General features: G+C 41.0%; 1 protein-coding gene across 8 annotated transcripts in view; it reads right to left on the bottom strand.

The window, feature by feature from the left end:
* Positions 1-14,762, bottom strand: part of CBFB (core-binding factor subunit beta) — a 73,591-nt gene that overhangs the window by 27,360 nt on the left and 31,469 nt on the right. For 6 of the 8 annotated variants that reach the window (XM_063597633.1, XM_034940393.3, XM_034940392.4 and 3 more), the window contains one exon: positions 7,986-8,102. The exons of the other annotated variants lie outside the window; for them this stretch is intronic. In XM_063597633.1, coding sequence (XP_063453703.1) covers positions 7,986-8,102 — 117 coding nt within the window. The remainder of the gene's footprint in view (positions 1-7,985; positions 8,103-14,762) is intronic. 8 annotated transcript variants of the gene reach the window in all.

Raw genomic sequence — 14,762 nt, 5'->3', positions numbered from 1 at the left:
CTTTTGTGTCCTGTTCAAGTTTTTGCCTACTCCAAGGTCACAAAATGATCTTCTCATTTTCCTTTAAAAAGCTTTACTGTTTCGGCCGGGCGCAGTGGCTCATGCCTGTAATCCCAGCACTTTGGGAGGCCGAAGCGGGTGGATCATGAGGTCAAGAGATCGAGACCAGCCTGGCCAACATGGTGAAACCTCGTCTCTACTAAAAATACAAAAATTAGCAGGGTATGATGGCACGTGCCTGTAGTCCCAGCTACTTGGGAGGCTGAGGCAGGAGAATCACTTGAACCCGGGAGGCAGAGGTTACAGTGAGCTGAGATCACGCCACTGCACTCCAGCCTGGTGACAGAGCTAGACTCTGTCTCAAAAAAAAAAAAAAAAAAAAAAGCTTTACTGTTTTACATTTTATAAACTGCTATCCATCTGAAATTGATTTTTGTGAATGGTATAAGGGGCTCTGATATATTTTCCCCTCACAGAAATGTTTTATTGTCCCAGCGCCATTTACTGAAGAGACCTACCCCTTGCCCCCCACCCTTGTCTGCACTGCAGTGTCACCTTTGTCTTTGTTTATTGCTGGTATATAGAAATGTAACTGATGGTGTACTGACCTTGTATTACATCTAATGCCCTGTGAAATTCATGTGTTAGTTTTCTTAATAGTGTGTAAATTATCTTAGATTTTCTAAGTACATGCATCTTCTGCAAATAACAGTTTGGTGTTTTTTGTTTTTTGTTTTTTTTGAGATGGAGTCTCGCTCTGTTGCCCAGGCTTGGAGTGCAGTGGCACCATCTTGGCTCACTGCAAGCTCCGCCTCCTGGGTTCATGCCATTCTCCTGCCTCAGCTTCCCAAGTAACTGGTACTACAGGTGCCCTCCACTATGCCCGGCTAATTTTTGTAGTTTTGGTTGAGACGGGTTTCACCATGTTGGCCAGGCTGGTCTCGAACTCCTTACCTCAGGTGATTTGCCCGCCTCAGCTTTCCAAAGTGCTGGGATTACAGGCATAAGCCACTGCGCCCGGCCTCGTGTTTTTTTGAGATGGAGTCTCACTCTGCTGCCCAGGCTGGAGTGCAATGGCATGATCTCGGCTCACTGCAACCTCCACCTCCTGGGTTTAAGTAATTCTCCTGCCTCAGCCTCCTGAGTAGCTAGAACCACAGGCACGCACCACCATGGCTAATTTTTGAATTTTCAGTAGAGACGGAGTTTCACCATGTTGGCCAGGCTGGTCTCGAACTCCTGACCTCAAGTGATCCACCTGTCTCGGCCTCTCAAGAGTGCAGGGATTACAAGTATGAGCCACTGCATCTGGTCACATGTCTTCTGTTTCTTTTTGGGAAAAGAATCTTGGATGGAATTCCATTTTTAACTGGAAATGATTTGATTCTGAAGTAACTGAACTTGGCAAAATTTTCAGAAGAATCATAAATAGAGACAGAATCATAAATAGAGACAGCTTCGACAGGTATTGTCTTATACCAAACTTGTCAAAGAAGGGCACTCTGGACAAAAGCAGAGACAATACCTGTGAAAATATTTCAGCTGAAATAGTTATACAATTTAATCTTTCAAAAATGGAATTGACTCTCTTCCATTTAGCTCTTAGTTTACCAGATACTTCAGCATTTGTTAGAGAGTATTTTGTCAATTTTTTACGTAGTTTACAGACACTCAATTGAAGATGTCAGCTGTTCCAAATTTACTAATTCTAATATGCAACTCTGAAGCATATTGTGAGCACTTTTATGAAGAAAATAAAAGTAAGGGGCTAGATGCAGTGGCTCATGCCTATAATCCTAGTGCTTTGGGAGGCTGTGGCAGGAGGATCGTTTGAAGCCAGCAATTCAAGACCAGCCTGGCCAACATGGTAAGACCTCATCTCTACAAAAGATAAAAAAAATCAGCCAAGCACGGCAGGAGCTTGAGGCTGTAGTGAGCTGTCATTGTACCACTGCACTCTGGCCTGAGCAACAGAGCAAGACTCTGTCGCTAAAAAAAAAAAAGAAAAAAGAGGCCGGGCATGGTGGCTCACGCCTGTAATCCCAGCACTTTGGGAGGCTGAGGCGGGCAGATCACCTGAGGTCAGGAGTTGAAGACCAGCCTGACCAACATGGAGAAACCCCGTCTCCACTAAAAATACAAAATTAGCTGGGCATGGTGGCACAGGCCTGTAACCCCAGCTACTCAGGAGGCTGAGGCAGGAGAATCGCTTGAACCCAGGAGGCGGAGGTTGAGGTGAGCCCAGATTGTGCCATTGCACTCCAGCCGGGGTGACAGAGCAAGACTCTGTCTGAAAAAAAAAAAAGAAAAAGAAAAACAAGACCATATTGAAAAATCTATATATTCTTCAGAAAAATATTAGATACAGATATAAATAAGGGACTAATAAAGTGCATGAATAAATATCAAGACTAAGTATTCTGCTTATTAATCTTAATGTTCAGAAGATTAGCATAAAGATATCTTTTATTTTGCTGTAATGTGCACGTTATTTTATTTAAAAACGTATTTTTAAAAATGTTTTTTGAATGAAACAATTTTTCTAGGGCTAGCAATATAATAAAATCAATTTGTGGGTCAAAATGTTATATAATTTCAGTTAAACATGACCTTATACTTTTAGGAATAATACAGTGACAATAAGTAATACGGTCACTCTCATCCTATATCAAATTATATTACATTATGAATGATATAACATTAACCATGAACTTTAACTTTTCAAAAAACTGTTTTTTGGTTAATTCAGAAGAGTTATTTCTGCCTGTGTGATCAGCAGAGAGAAACAAAGCTGTGTTGGGCCATGGAAGTGAGGCTGCCACCAGGCTCACTCGCTAGAGATGGGGCCTATTCCAGCCCAGTGAAAGAGGGCTGAAATCCATGCTTTGTGATTTTACACACTACTTCACAAGACAGACATCTGGAGAAGAGTGGAAACCCTAAGTATAAAATGCTAAAGTACAAGCAGTAACAAACAAGAGTTTTCGTTTAGGAACTGTACTGCACACTAGACACTGTGCTAGGCACAGCCCTTTACATATGCTATCCCATTCAACTGCCCACAATCTTGTGGGCAGCATTATCCCATCTTAGGAAGGAGAAATCTGAGGCCTGGAGAGATTTAATAACTTGCCAGCATCACACAGCTAGTGTTTTAGTCATCTGAGGATGCCATACTAAAATACCATAAATGGAGTGGCTTAAACAACAGAAATTTATTTTCTCACATTTCTGGAGACTAGCAATCCCAGATCAATGTGCCAGTCAATTTGGTTCCCCGTGAGGAACCTCTTTCTGGCATGCAGACATCCATCTTCTCACTGTGTCCTCATACGGCAGAGAGAGAGACAGAGAGCTCTCTCCTGTCTCTTCTCATAAGGACACTAACCCTACTGGATCAGAGCCCCACTCTTATGCCTTTATCTAACCTTAATTACCTCCATAAATGCCCTATCTTCAAGTACAGTAACAACGGGAGTAGGGCTTCAACATATCAATTTGGGGATGGGGTAAACAAACATTCAGTTCATAAGAGCCGGTAAGTAGCGGGGCCAGGATTCACATTATACGACTATGAACTCCTGCCCCTAGCATCTACATTTCATTGCCTCTTTACTTATATTATCTTGCAGATGGGGACAAGGGGAGCTACAGGGAAGTACTGATTGCTGCCTAAATAGTTGGAGTCACCTGCTCTGAATTTTTTTTACTATACACTGTATAACTCCTATTATCGTTAAGAGTTATGTAACTCCATTGTGATAGTAGTAAACTATCACAACAGATGGCACTTAATTTGTAGTGATATAGTTCAATTTGGGGACTATGGAAATAAGGCTTGGAAAACTCCAAGTATAAAAAATGTTAAAAATGTTAACCTATTATCTTAATAAAATACTTTAGTTTTTGTTGTTTGTTTTTGAGACAGGGTCTTGTCTTGCTCTGTCACCCAGGCTGGAGTGCAGTGGTGTGATCTCGGCTCATTGCAATCTCAGCCTCCTGGGTTCAAGCAATCATCCCACCTCAGCTTCCTGAGTAGCTGGGACTACAGGTGCACACCACCACAGCTGGCTAATTTTTTTTTTTTTTTGGTAGAGACAGGGTTTTGCCACATTGCCCAGGTTGGTCTCAAACTCCTGGGACCAAGCAATACTCCCATCTCTGCCTTTCCAAGTGCTGGAATTACAAGCGTGAGCCACTGCACCCTGTCAAAATACTTTAGTTTTTTAAAAGTCAATCCAATCTGAATTTTCCTTATATAAATAAAGTCTGCTTTATCACTTCTTAACAGAAAATAGACTTCTAGATTGCTGGTTGTTTATTATTTTTCTGAAAGAATTGGAAATTCATTAGCATTGTGGAAATCAGGGTAGTGCATGGATTCTTTCTTTATTTTTATGTTTAGAGATGAAGGTCTCATTATGTTGCCTAGGCTGGGCTGGAACTCCTGGGATCAAGGGATCCTCCTGCTTCAGCCTCCCAAGTAGCTAGGACTACAGGCATGTGCCACTGGGATGGCCTGGGCCAGACCAAGGATTCTTTCTTAAGACTTTTAACTTTGAATCCTAAGCTTTTCACTAGAAAGTTTTAATTTTTTGATCCCCTTTAAAGAAAATTCTTACATTTCCATATATAAAGAACTATATGGGAAGATACAACAAAGAAACAACAAAGAGTTTCTTTATGTTCCTGTTATTATTTTAACTTTATTAAGAAGGTTAATATCAAGCAAACAATTAAAAGACATTAATACCTGCTAATAATCAGGTACTTTTACATTTTCTTTGTTTTTAAAGAGACAGGGACTCACTCTGTCACTTAGGCTTGAGTGCAGTGGTGCGATCACAGCTCACTGCAGCCTCAAACTCCTGGGCTCAAGTGATCCTCCCACTTCGGTCTCCCAAAGTGCTGGGATTACAGGTGTGAGCCACTGCACCCAATCTGCTTTTACATTTTCTTTTGGTGCTTTTAATATGTCATCCCACAACTTTCTAGCCTCTATGATTTCAAGAGAAGTCAGCTGTTAATCTTACCGTGGTTCCTTCGCGTGTGAGGAATCCTTTCTTGCTGCTTTCATGATTCCTTGTCTCTCAACAGTTTATAATGTGACTAGGTATGGATTTCTTTGTGTTTATCCTACTTAGTGTCCACTGAGCTTCTTGGACAATGTGGATTAATATTTTTCATCAAACGTGAGAGTTTTTGGCTACTACTTCTTAAAATGTATCTTCAACCTCTTTCTTTCCTTTCCTGAAACTTTCATCACATTTATGTTAATATGTGTGCTGGTGTCCCACAGGTCCCCAAGACTCTGTTAATTTTTCTTGTTCATATGTCAGCTCTTATCTACCATTTAGTCTGTGAACTTTTTGTTACTACTGTACTTTCCAACTCCAGAATTTCTTTTTTTTTTTTGAGATGAAGTCTTGCTCTGTCGCCCAGGCTGGAGTGCAGTGATGCGATCTTGGCTTGCTGCAACCTCTGCCTCCTGGGTCCAAGCTATTCTCCTAACTCAGCCTCCTGAGAAGTTGGGATGGCAGGCATATGCCACAACACTCGGCGTTTTTTTTGAGACGGAGTTTCGCTCTTGTTGCCCAGGCTGGAGTGCAATGGTGCAATCTCGGCTCACTGCAATCTCCACCTCCCGGGTTCAAGTGATTCTTGAGCCTCAGCCTCCTGAATAGGTGGGATTACAGGCATGTGCCACCATGCCTGGCTGATTTTGTATTTTTAGTAGAGATGGGGTTTCACCATGTTAGCCAGGCTGGTCTTGAATTCCTGACCTCAGGTGATCTGCCCGCCTTGGCCTCTCAAAATGCTGGGATTATAGGCGTGAGCCAACCACGGCCAGCCTCAACTCCAGAATTTCTATTTGATTATTTTAATAATTTAGATCCCTTTATTAATATACTCTACTTGATTAGTCACTGCCATCATAATTTCCTTTAACATTAAAAGGAAAGAATTTTCCTTTAGTTCTTTCAGTATATTTATAAAAACTACTTTGAAGTCTTTCTCACTAAGAACCAACACTTGGGCCCCCTCAAAGACAGTTTATATTGCTTGCTTTTTCACCTTTGTATAAGTTGCATTTTCATAGTTGCATGTCTCATAACTTTTTGCTGAAAACTAGACAGTTTAGATAATATACTGTAGCAACTCTGACTTCTGATCCTTGCTTTCAGCTTGTTGTTGATGTTTGTTTGTTTAGTGACTCGCCTGGACTAATTCTGAGGAGTCTGTTTTCCTCAGCAGCGCACAGCCTCTGATGTCACTGCTCAGTTTTTCTTTTTTTTTCTTTTTAGAGAAAGGATCTCACTCTGTTGCCCAGGCTGCAGTGCACTGGCATGATCATAGTTCACTGCAGCCTTGAGCTCCTGGACTCAAGCAATCCTTCCACCTCAGCCTCCTAAGTAGCTAGGACTAACAGACACATGCCACCACACCTGGTTAATTTTTAAAATTATTTGTGGAGATGGGGTCTCACCATGTTGCCCAGGCTGGTCTTTAACTCTTGGGCTCATGTGATCCTGCCATCTTGGCCTCCCCAAATGCTGGGATTATAAGCATGAGCCACTGCGCACAGCTGTCTTTTTAAGTCTTGCTTTCTGGGGGGTTGTTCCTGGATCAGCATAGTTCAGCCGTCAGCCAATGACTGGTCAGAGTTTTTACCCAAACATCTTGAGTCAGCAGACTTCCATCTTTTGCCACTGGACTTGTGTGTAGCTTAGGGAAATGCTTTCAAAGTTCAGGGAGTTTGCCAGTCTACCTTGTGTTCATCCAGGGAAAAGTAGCATAAAAGGGCCTTCTGTGTTCTCTTCAAGAGAGCAGGTGTAGCCTTGTACATGCACACAGCTTTCTGGATGACATGAGTGTAATCTTAGTAGGGTCTACTTTACCTATCACTTTCCCTGAATCTCCCTGATAAATTTCTGGCTGGTCCGCCATTTTGTTGCTTTCTGCAACACTAGCTTTGCCAGACTGTTAGCAAATGAGACCTCTATCATTTTAAACAATATGCCTGGGCATGGATTTTTTTTTCCCCAAGCCCTGCTTTTAATAAAGTCAGCTCTCTTTGACAGGACAACAGATCTACCAGTGCTCATGGCTTACCCTGCCCGCCCAGGGAAGAACCTGAGGGACCACAGAGCTGGGGAATAGGAGCAGCTCCTGACTAAAATGACACAGACTGTCACTGATCTTACTGAGATTCAATAGCTTCCATGAGGCCTTAAATGGGTGTTGTTTGTTGTTGTTGTTGTTTTTGAGACAGAGTTTTGTTCTGTTGCCCAGCCTGGAGTGCAGTAGCGCGATCTCGGCTCACCGCAATCTCTGCCTCCTGGGTTCGAGCGATTCTCATGCCTCAACTTCCCAAGTAGCTGGGATTACAGGTGTGCGCCACCATGCCTGGCTAATTTTTATATTTTTAGTAGAGATGGGGTTTCATCATGATGGCCAGGCTGGTCTCGAAATCCTGACCTCAAGTCTCAGGTGATCCATCTGCCTCAGCCTCCCAAAGTGCTGGGATTACAGGTGTGAGCCACCACGTCCAGCTTTTTTTTTTTTTTTAAAAACAATTTTTGTCAAGTTTTATCATTGCTTTCTTGGGAGAGGACTTGTTGAGCTCCTCACTCAAGCATTCCAAAAGCACGGCTCCTACATTTTATTTTGAACTGTTTTTTCTTTTTTCCCTATTCATAGTGTTCTAAATATCAAGAATAAATATTTTAAAGAGCTACTTACTGGACTCTGAAGCACCCACTGAGCAGATACGAATAACCCATGAAATTTAGAACTGCTGAAGAAAAAACTTTCCCAAAATCAGGATCAGAATTTGAGTCTCAACATTTTCAGGATTCCTCAATATTGCTTCAACACAATACTTTCTACACTTACTCTTAAAAATTGGGTAAAATAGGTCCCCAGGCACAGGCAAGATTAGGGACTAAAGGGACCATGCTCAATAAAGCCTGATGTCACCCTACCTGGGCTCGCTCCTCATCAAACTCCAGACAGCCCATACCATCCAGTCTTTGGAGATCAATCCAGCCTTTCCAGATAACACAGACTCCATTCAGAATCATGGGAGCCTTCAAATATACCTAAGACACAGAAAAGGATGAAAATAATTGAAAACCATCAGACACATGAAAATAAAAAGATTAAACTTACTTATATAAACTCTGTAGAAAAGATGAATAAAATTATGATTGACTGATTGATTGAGATGGAGTTTCGCTGTGCTCCCCAGGCTGGAATGCAGTGGCACAATCTCAGCTCACTGCAACCTCTGCCTCCCGGGTTCAAGCAATTCTCCCACCTCGGACTCCCCAGTAGCTGGGATTACAGGCGCTCACCATCATGCCTGGCTAATTTTTTTTTTTTTTTTTTTTGTATTTTTAGTAGAGATGGGGTTTCACCATGTTGCCCAGGCTGGTGCTGAACTTCTGAGCTCAGGCAATCTGCCAGCCTTTGCCTCCAAAAGTGCTAGGATTACAGGCGTGTGCTACCATGCCCGGCCAGACACTTTGATTTTTGAATGTTGGGTAGAAAGATGGAAAACAATTGGAAGCCACCACCCTCTGAAGAGAGCATGCACTGCTTCCCTCAACGTGGGTTCCTGGAGCCATGCAGGATCAGGCTGTTGATACTCCCCTCAGTTTTATAAGCTATCTCACAGATTCCTGATAATTAATCTTTTTTTCTTTTTATTTTTTTGTCTTGTTAGCCAGAGTTGATTTCTACTGCTTTTAACCAAAGAACTTTAACTGGTATAATATTTACTATTATATCACATTAAGTAGTATGTGGTTATCTTTAGGTGTCCATAAATAATTCGGAACAAAACACTGCTATCCTTTATATGGGACTTATGAAATTTAATTCAAGCTATTTCACAGTCTTTTATTTATTTATTTTTTACTTTTCCCAGTAGGCAACAGTAAGGTGAATCAGTCTTTTAAATATAGTAGAAAAGTTTTAAGGTCACAGGGTTTGACTACATGTATCAATTATTTATCTAGAAACTGGTAAGTTAACCCAAAATCTACTTATTTCAACTCCCTGTTGAAATTCTTAAATACTATAACAAAATCAACTAAGACAAAAAGGCTAGGCACCAGTGGCTAATGCCTGTTATCCCAGTACTTTAGGAGGCCAAGGTGTGAGGATCATTTGAGGCCAGGAGTTCAAGACCTGCCTGGGCAACACAGAGAGACCTCACCTCTAAAAAGTAAAAAAATAAAAATAAAAAAATGAATAAACTTAACCAAGCATTTTGAATTCTTAATAAATGGAAATGTGTTTATTCCTTACACATAATACCTTTAGATGAGAAAATTAGCCAGGCTTCGTACTGTATCACATCCAACAAGTATATCTACTTACACATTAGAGAAGTATCGAAAATAAGTATCCTAGGATATGGTAACATCTCAAGTCACTGACAAATTAAATATGTTCACGTATTACTTTATGCACTGCGGTTTAAAAAAGTACCAATAAATTTTAAAAAGATCTTCAAGATTCCTGAAACCAAAAGTATCTCTCATCTGGTGAACCTTCAGCTTTATGAGAAAACTCCTACATCCTGGCTAGGCGCGGTGGCTGATGCCTGTAATCCCGGCACTTTGGGAGGCCAAGTTGGGCGGATCACTTGAAGTCAGGAGTTTCAGACCAGCCTGGCCAACATGGCAAAACCCCATCTCTACTGAACATAACAAAAATTAGCCAGGCATGGTAGCGCACAGCTATAATCCCAGCAACTCAGGAGGCTGAGGCAAGAGAATCACTTGAACTCGGGAGGCAGAGATTGCAGTGAGCCGAGATAGTGCCACTGCACTCCAGCCTGGGTGACAGAGTGAGACTTGTCTCAAACAAAAAAAAAGAGAGAAAAAAAAAAGAAAACTTCTGTTTTACGCTTTTATTAACTTTTCTTCTGAAACAACAACAACAACAATAAAAAACAACAACAAAAAACAAAAACCCATTTCTGCACCATTCTTTTTCAAGTAAATAAATAACTCTAGAATAAAAATTGCTTTAGGTATACATCATACCCAAATTTAGATCATTTTTGATCACCAAATTAATTCTCATATTGGCTCAAAATACAACTGTTTCCAAGAGTAACTATCCACCCATAAAGGACGGTGTTAATTCTATCATCCTGAGGTGAATATTTTATTGTGATAGAGATAAACAATATAAGAGAAATTTATTACAGTTTCTACAATCTTCCCACTCCTAATACCACACTAACCTAATAGTTACTTTTAAAAACATAATTTTAGGGCCGGGCACGGTGGCTCACGCTTGTAATCCCAGCACTTTGGGAGGCTGAGGCGGGTGGATCACAAGATCAGAAGTTCGAGACCAGCCTGGACAACAAAGTGAAACCCCGTCTCTACTAAAAATACAAAAATTAGCTGGGCGTGGTGGCGGGTGCCTGTAATCCCAGGTACTTGGGAGGCTGAGACAGGAGAATCGCTTGAACCCAGGAGACAGAGGTTGCAGTAAACTGAGATCGTGCCACTGCACTCCAGCCTGGGTGACAAAGCTAGACTCTGTCTCAAAAACAAATAAACAAACAAAACACATAATTTTAGGTCTTCTCTACCTTGTTTAACATGAGTTTCTGAATAAACCAGCATAGGTTAATATTTACTGCCTTGAACAAGATATTTTTAATGCAGAGGAAGTGGGAATTCTTCAGTGAGTTTTCAAACCTGCAGATTATCAAATATATATTTATTAACGAGGCTTTTCATTTACCTGCACCAAATGTATTTCCTTTGGGAAATCCAGTGCTTTGTGAGCTAAAATCTGGCATTATTTATTACCTGTTTAATTATATAAAAATCTGTAAAACAGTTTCTCATTTTGAGGAAAAAGCTGGAAGCATCTTTTTTTTAAAACTCATTTCAGTAGTCTCTTCAGACTCTTGGATTGTTTTTGTTTTTAGAGATGTTTAATAACAATAACTGACTGCCAATAATTATAAACATGATAAAAAAATTACCTCTGAGATACCTTTAAAATAGTACTTATAGAATTTATACCCTCTGGCTGGCCGCAGCTGCTCATGCCTGTAATCCTAGCCCTTTAGGAGGCTGAGGCAGGAGGTCATGAGTTCAAGATCAGCTGGGCCAACATGATGAAACCCTGTCTCTACAAGAAATAACAAAAATTAACTGGGCGTGGGTGTGTGTGCCTGTAGTCTCAGCTACTCAGGAGGCTGATGCAGGATAATCGCTTGAACCTGGGAGGCAGAGGTTGCAGTGAGCTGAGGTCGCACCACTGCACTCTAGCCTGGTAGACTGAGCAAGACTCTGTCTCAAAAAAATAAAAAATAAATAAAAATTTATGCTTTCCTGGTACATATTTGTGTCATTCCCCTTCACTACTGAACCCAATCATTTCTGCTAAGGGCTGCAATAAACCACAATGAACCAATTTCTACTTATATTGGAAAATAACCAAAATACAAAAGGTTCCATTTCTCCTCCTATTTGGACCAAGGGAAATAGTCTTCAGTTACAACTGAAACCGTTTAACCACACATTTCCTTCTGTTCTGATAAGTGCTCATTCCCTTCCACACTGTGCATTTAAAACTCCACCAATGTGCATCAAATCAAACAAGTGACTATGCCGACCTCTGCTCAACCCCTCACAAAACCTAAAAACAAAACCCCTTATTTCATCTCAGTGAATCTTGATTTACCATCTCTCATGAAGATTTCCATCCAGAAATCTTCATTAATCTTAAACCCTGTTAGAAGGCTAACAGGTGGACGGAGTAGCATGCACTGGGGATTGTCATTTCACCTATTAGCACACCTCATTATAAATTTTAATCATGGAGACATCTTTTCTAATAGCAAAGTCAACTTTACACCACTTGAACTGGATTTTATATTAGTCATAAATGATTTATATTCTTTAGAATTGAAGATTCCACAATCTCTTGGCTTATTCTTTTTAAAAAAATTATTATTATTTTTGAGACAGAGTCTCACTCTGTCTCCCAGGTTGAAGTGCAATGGCATGATCTTGGCTCACTGCAACCTCTGCCTCCTGGGTTCAAGTGATTCTCCCTGCCTCAGCCTCCCGAGTGGCTGGGATTACTGGTGCATGCCACCACGTCCTGCTAACTTTTCTATTTTTAGTAGAGACGGGGTTTCACCATGTTGGCTGGGCTGCTCTCGAACTCCTGACCTCAGGTGATCCGCCCGCCTTGGCCTCCCAGAGTGCTCAGGTTACAGGGATGAGCCACCGCGCCGGCCAGCTTATTCATATTAATGTCCATAGTCAAAAATATTTTCCTGGCTGGGCGCGGTGGCTCACACCTGTAATCCCAGCACTTTGGGAGGCCAAGGCAGGGCAGATCACCTGAGGTCAGGAGTTCGAAACCAGCCCGGCCAACATGGCAAAACCCTGTCTCTACTAAAAATACAAAAATTAGCCAGGCGTGGTGGTGGGCTCTTGTAATCCCAGCTACTCGGGAGGCTGAGGCAGGAGAATCACTTGAACCCGGGAGACGGAGTTTGCAGTGAGCCGAGATCGTGCCATTGCACTCCAGTCTAGGCAACAACAGCAAAACTCTGTCTCAAAAAAAAAAAAAAAATTCCTTATAAAATTACTAAATTTTTAAAAAGCCCATTTATTATTTATTTATAAATGTTCTTTCATGACAAAGAAAACCAATGATCTGTTTTGGGAAATTTCTAAATGGTTTCAGAAAATGAGTAAAATTCTTTGTTTTTTGAGAGGGAGTTTTGCTCTTAATGCCCAGGCTGGAGTGCAGTGGTGCGATCTCGGCTCACTGCAACCTCCACCTCCCGGGTTCAAAGGATTCTCCTGCCTCAGCCTCCCAAGTATCTAGGAGTACAGGCACCTACCACCACGCACTGCTAATTTTTGTATTTTCAGTAGAGACGGGGTTTCACCATGTTTGCCAGGCTAGTCTTGAACTCCTGACCTCAGGTGATCCGCCTGCCTCAGCCTCCCAAAGTGCTGGGATTACAAGTGTGAGTCACCGCGCCCAGCCAGAAAATGATGACAATTTTTAATCAAGACTAATGACGCAATTATAATTAAAAATAATATTTAGATGATCCTACTGATTTATTTAGATGTTCTCATTCAAATAAATACAGTTTTATGTGTACATCTTCAAAGTAAATGTTTGGCGCTTTCATGTATTCATGAATACCAAACTTCAAAGTATAAAGAAAATAAAATTCTGTCTCAACAGTTTGGCATTTTATAATGTAATTCAATAATGTCATTTAATACACAGTGAAATGCTTCTGTCAAAAAAAATGTCATTTAAGCACAAAGACAGTTTTTCACTGAAAATGATTCCTTATTTCAAACTTTAAAAAGAAAAGTTATTAGAATATGAACTAGGGATTAAACCCATTGTCCTAGAACAATGAAATATTTTATACAAAATTGATTTAAAATGGGTAAACAGATGCAGCTAACCATACATGAGAAAAACAAGAAAACAGTTTATCTTTCCAAAAGTAAAATATCACAAATATGTTTGAGACTTCACAGCAGGTTAAAAAGTGACTACAGTGTCACGTCTTGTGTTCTTCTGGAAAAGTAAGGGAAAAGCTAGTTTAACACAATTTTTAATCATCTCAAGCTCTAAATATAAGTATTTGTGATGTTATATTCAATTTAAATTATACATGATATCACCTAATTTTCACATTCTGTGGCTTTAAATTTCCCACCACTCATGCAGCAGAGCTTCAGCAAAAACATGTTTGTACCATCAACTGTGGTATCACCCATACAATGGAATATTACTTGGTCATAAAAAGGAATGAAATGTTTATACACACAACAACACAGAATGAACCTTGAAAACATAATACTAAGTGAATGAAGCTAGAAAAAGGTTACGTATTATATGAAATGTGCAGAAAGCTGGCTGGCGCAGTGGCTCATGCCTGTTAATCCCAGCACTGTGGGAGGCCGAGATGGGCGGATCATCTGAGGTCAGGAGTTTGAGATCAGCCTGACCAACATGGAGAAACCCCGTCTCTACTAAAAATACAAAATTAGCTGGGCGTGGTGGCACATGCCTGTAACCCCAGCTACTCGGGAGGCTGAGGCAGGAGAATCGTTTGAACCCGGGAGGCGGAGGTTGCAGTGAGCCAAGATCGCGCCATTGCACTCCAGCCTGGGCAACAAGAATGAAACTCCGTCTCAAAAAAACAAACAAAAACAAAAACAAAAAACCCCCCAGAAACATACAGAAAGCTAAATCCAGAGCAACAGAGCGACACGAAGGAGATAAGTAGTTGCCAGGGGCACAGGGGAGTGGCAAATGAGGAGTAATTGCTACCATGTATGGGATTTCTTTATGGTGTGACGAAAATGTTTTGAAATTAAATGGTAATGATGGTTGCAGAACTCCGAATGTACTAAAAATCAATGAATTGTACACTCTAAAAGAGTGAATTTTATGGTATGTGAATTGTATCTCAATGAGCTGTCATTTTTTAAAATTTGCTGCCAGGAGTGGTGGCTCACGCTTGTAATCTTAGCATACTTTGGGAGGACTGCTTGAGCTCAGGAGTTTGAGACCAGCCAGGGCAACATAGTGAGACCTCATCTCTACAAAAATTTTAAAAAATTAGCCAGGTGTGGTGTCACACAAATGCAGTCCCCGCTACTCTCTGCAGACTGAGGTGGGAGGATCACCTAAGCCCAGGAGGTCGAGGCTGCAGTGAGCCATGATCG

Source organism: Pan paniscus, chromosome 18 (assembly GCF_029289425.2).
Source record: "Pan paniscus chromosome 18, NHGRI_mPanPan1-v2.0_pri, whole genome shotgun sequence".
Lineage (NCBI taxonomy): Eukaryota > Metazoa > Chordata > Mammalia > Primates > Hominidae > Pan > Pan paniscus.
Note: the sequence above shows the minus strand (reverse complement) of the source record. Positions and strands in the feature narration are given on the sequence as shown.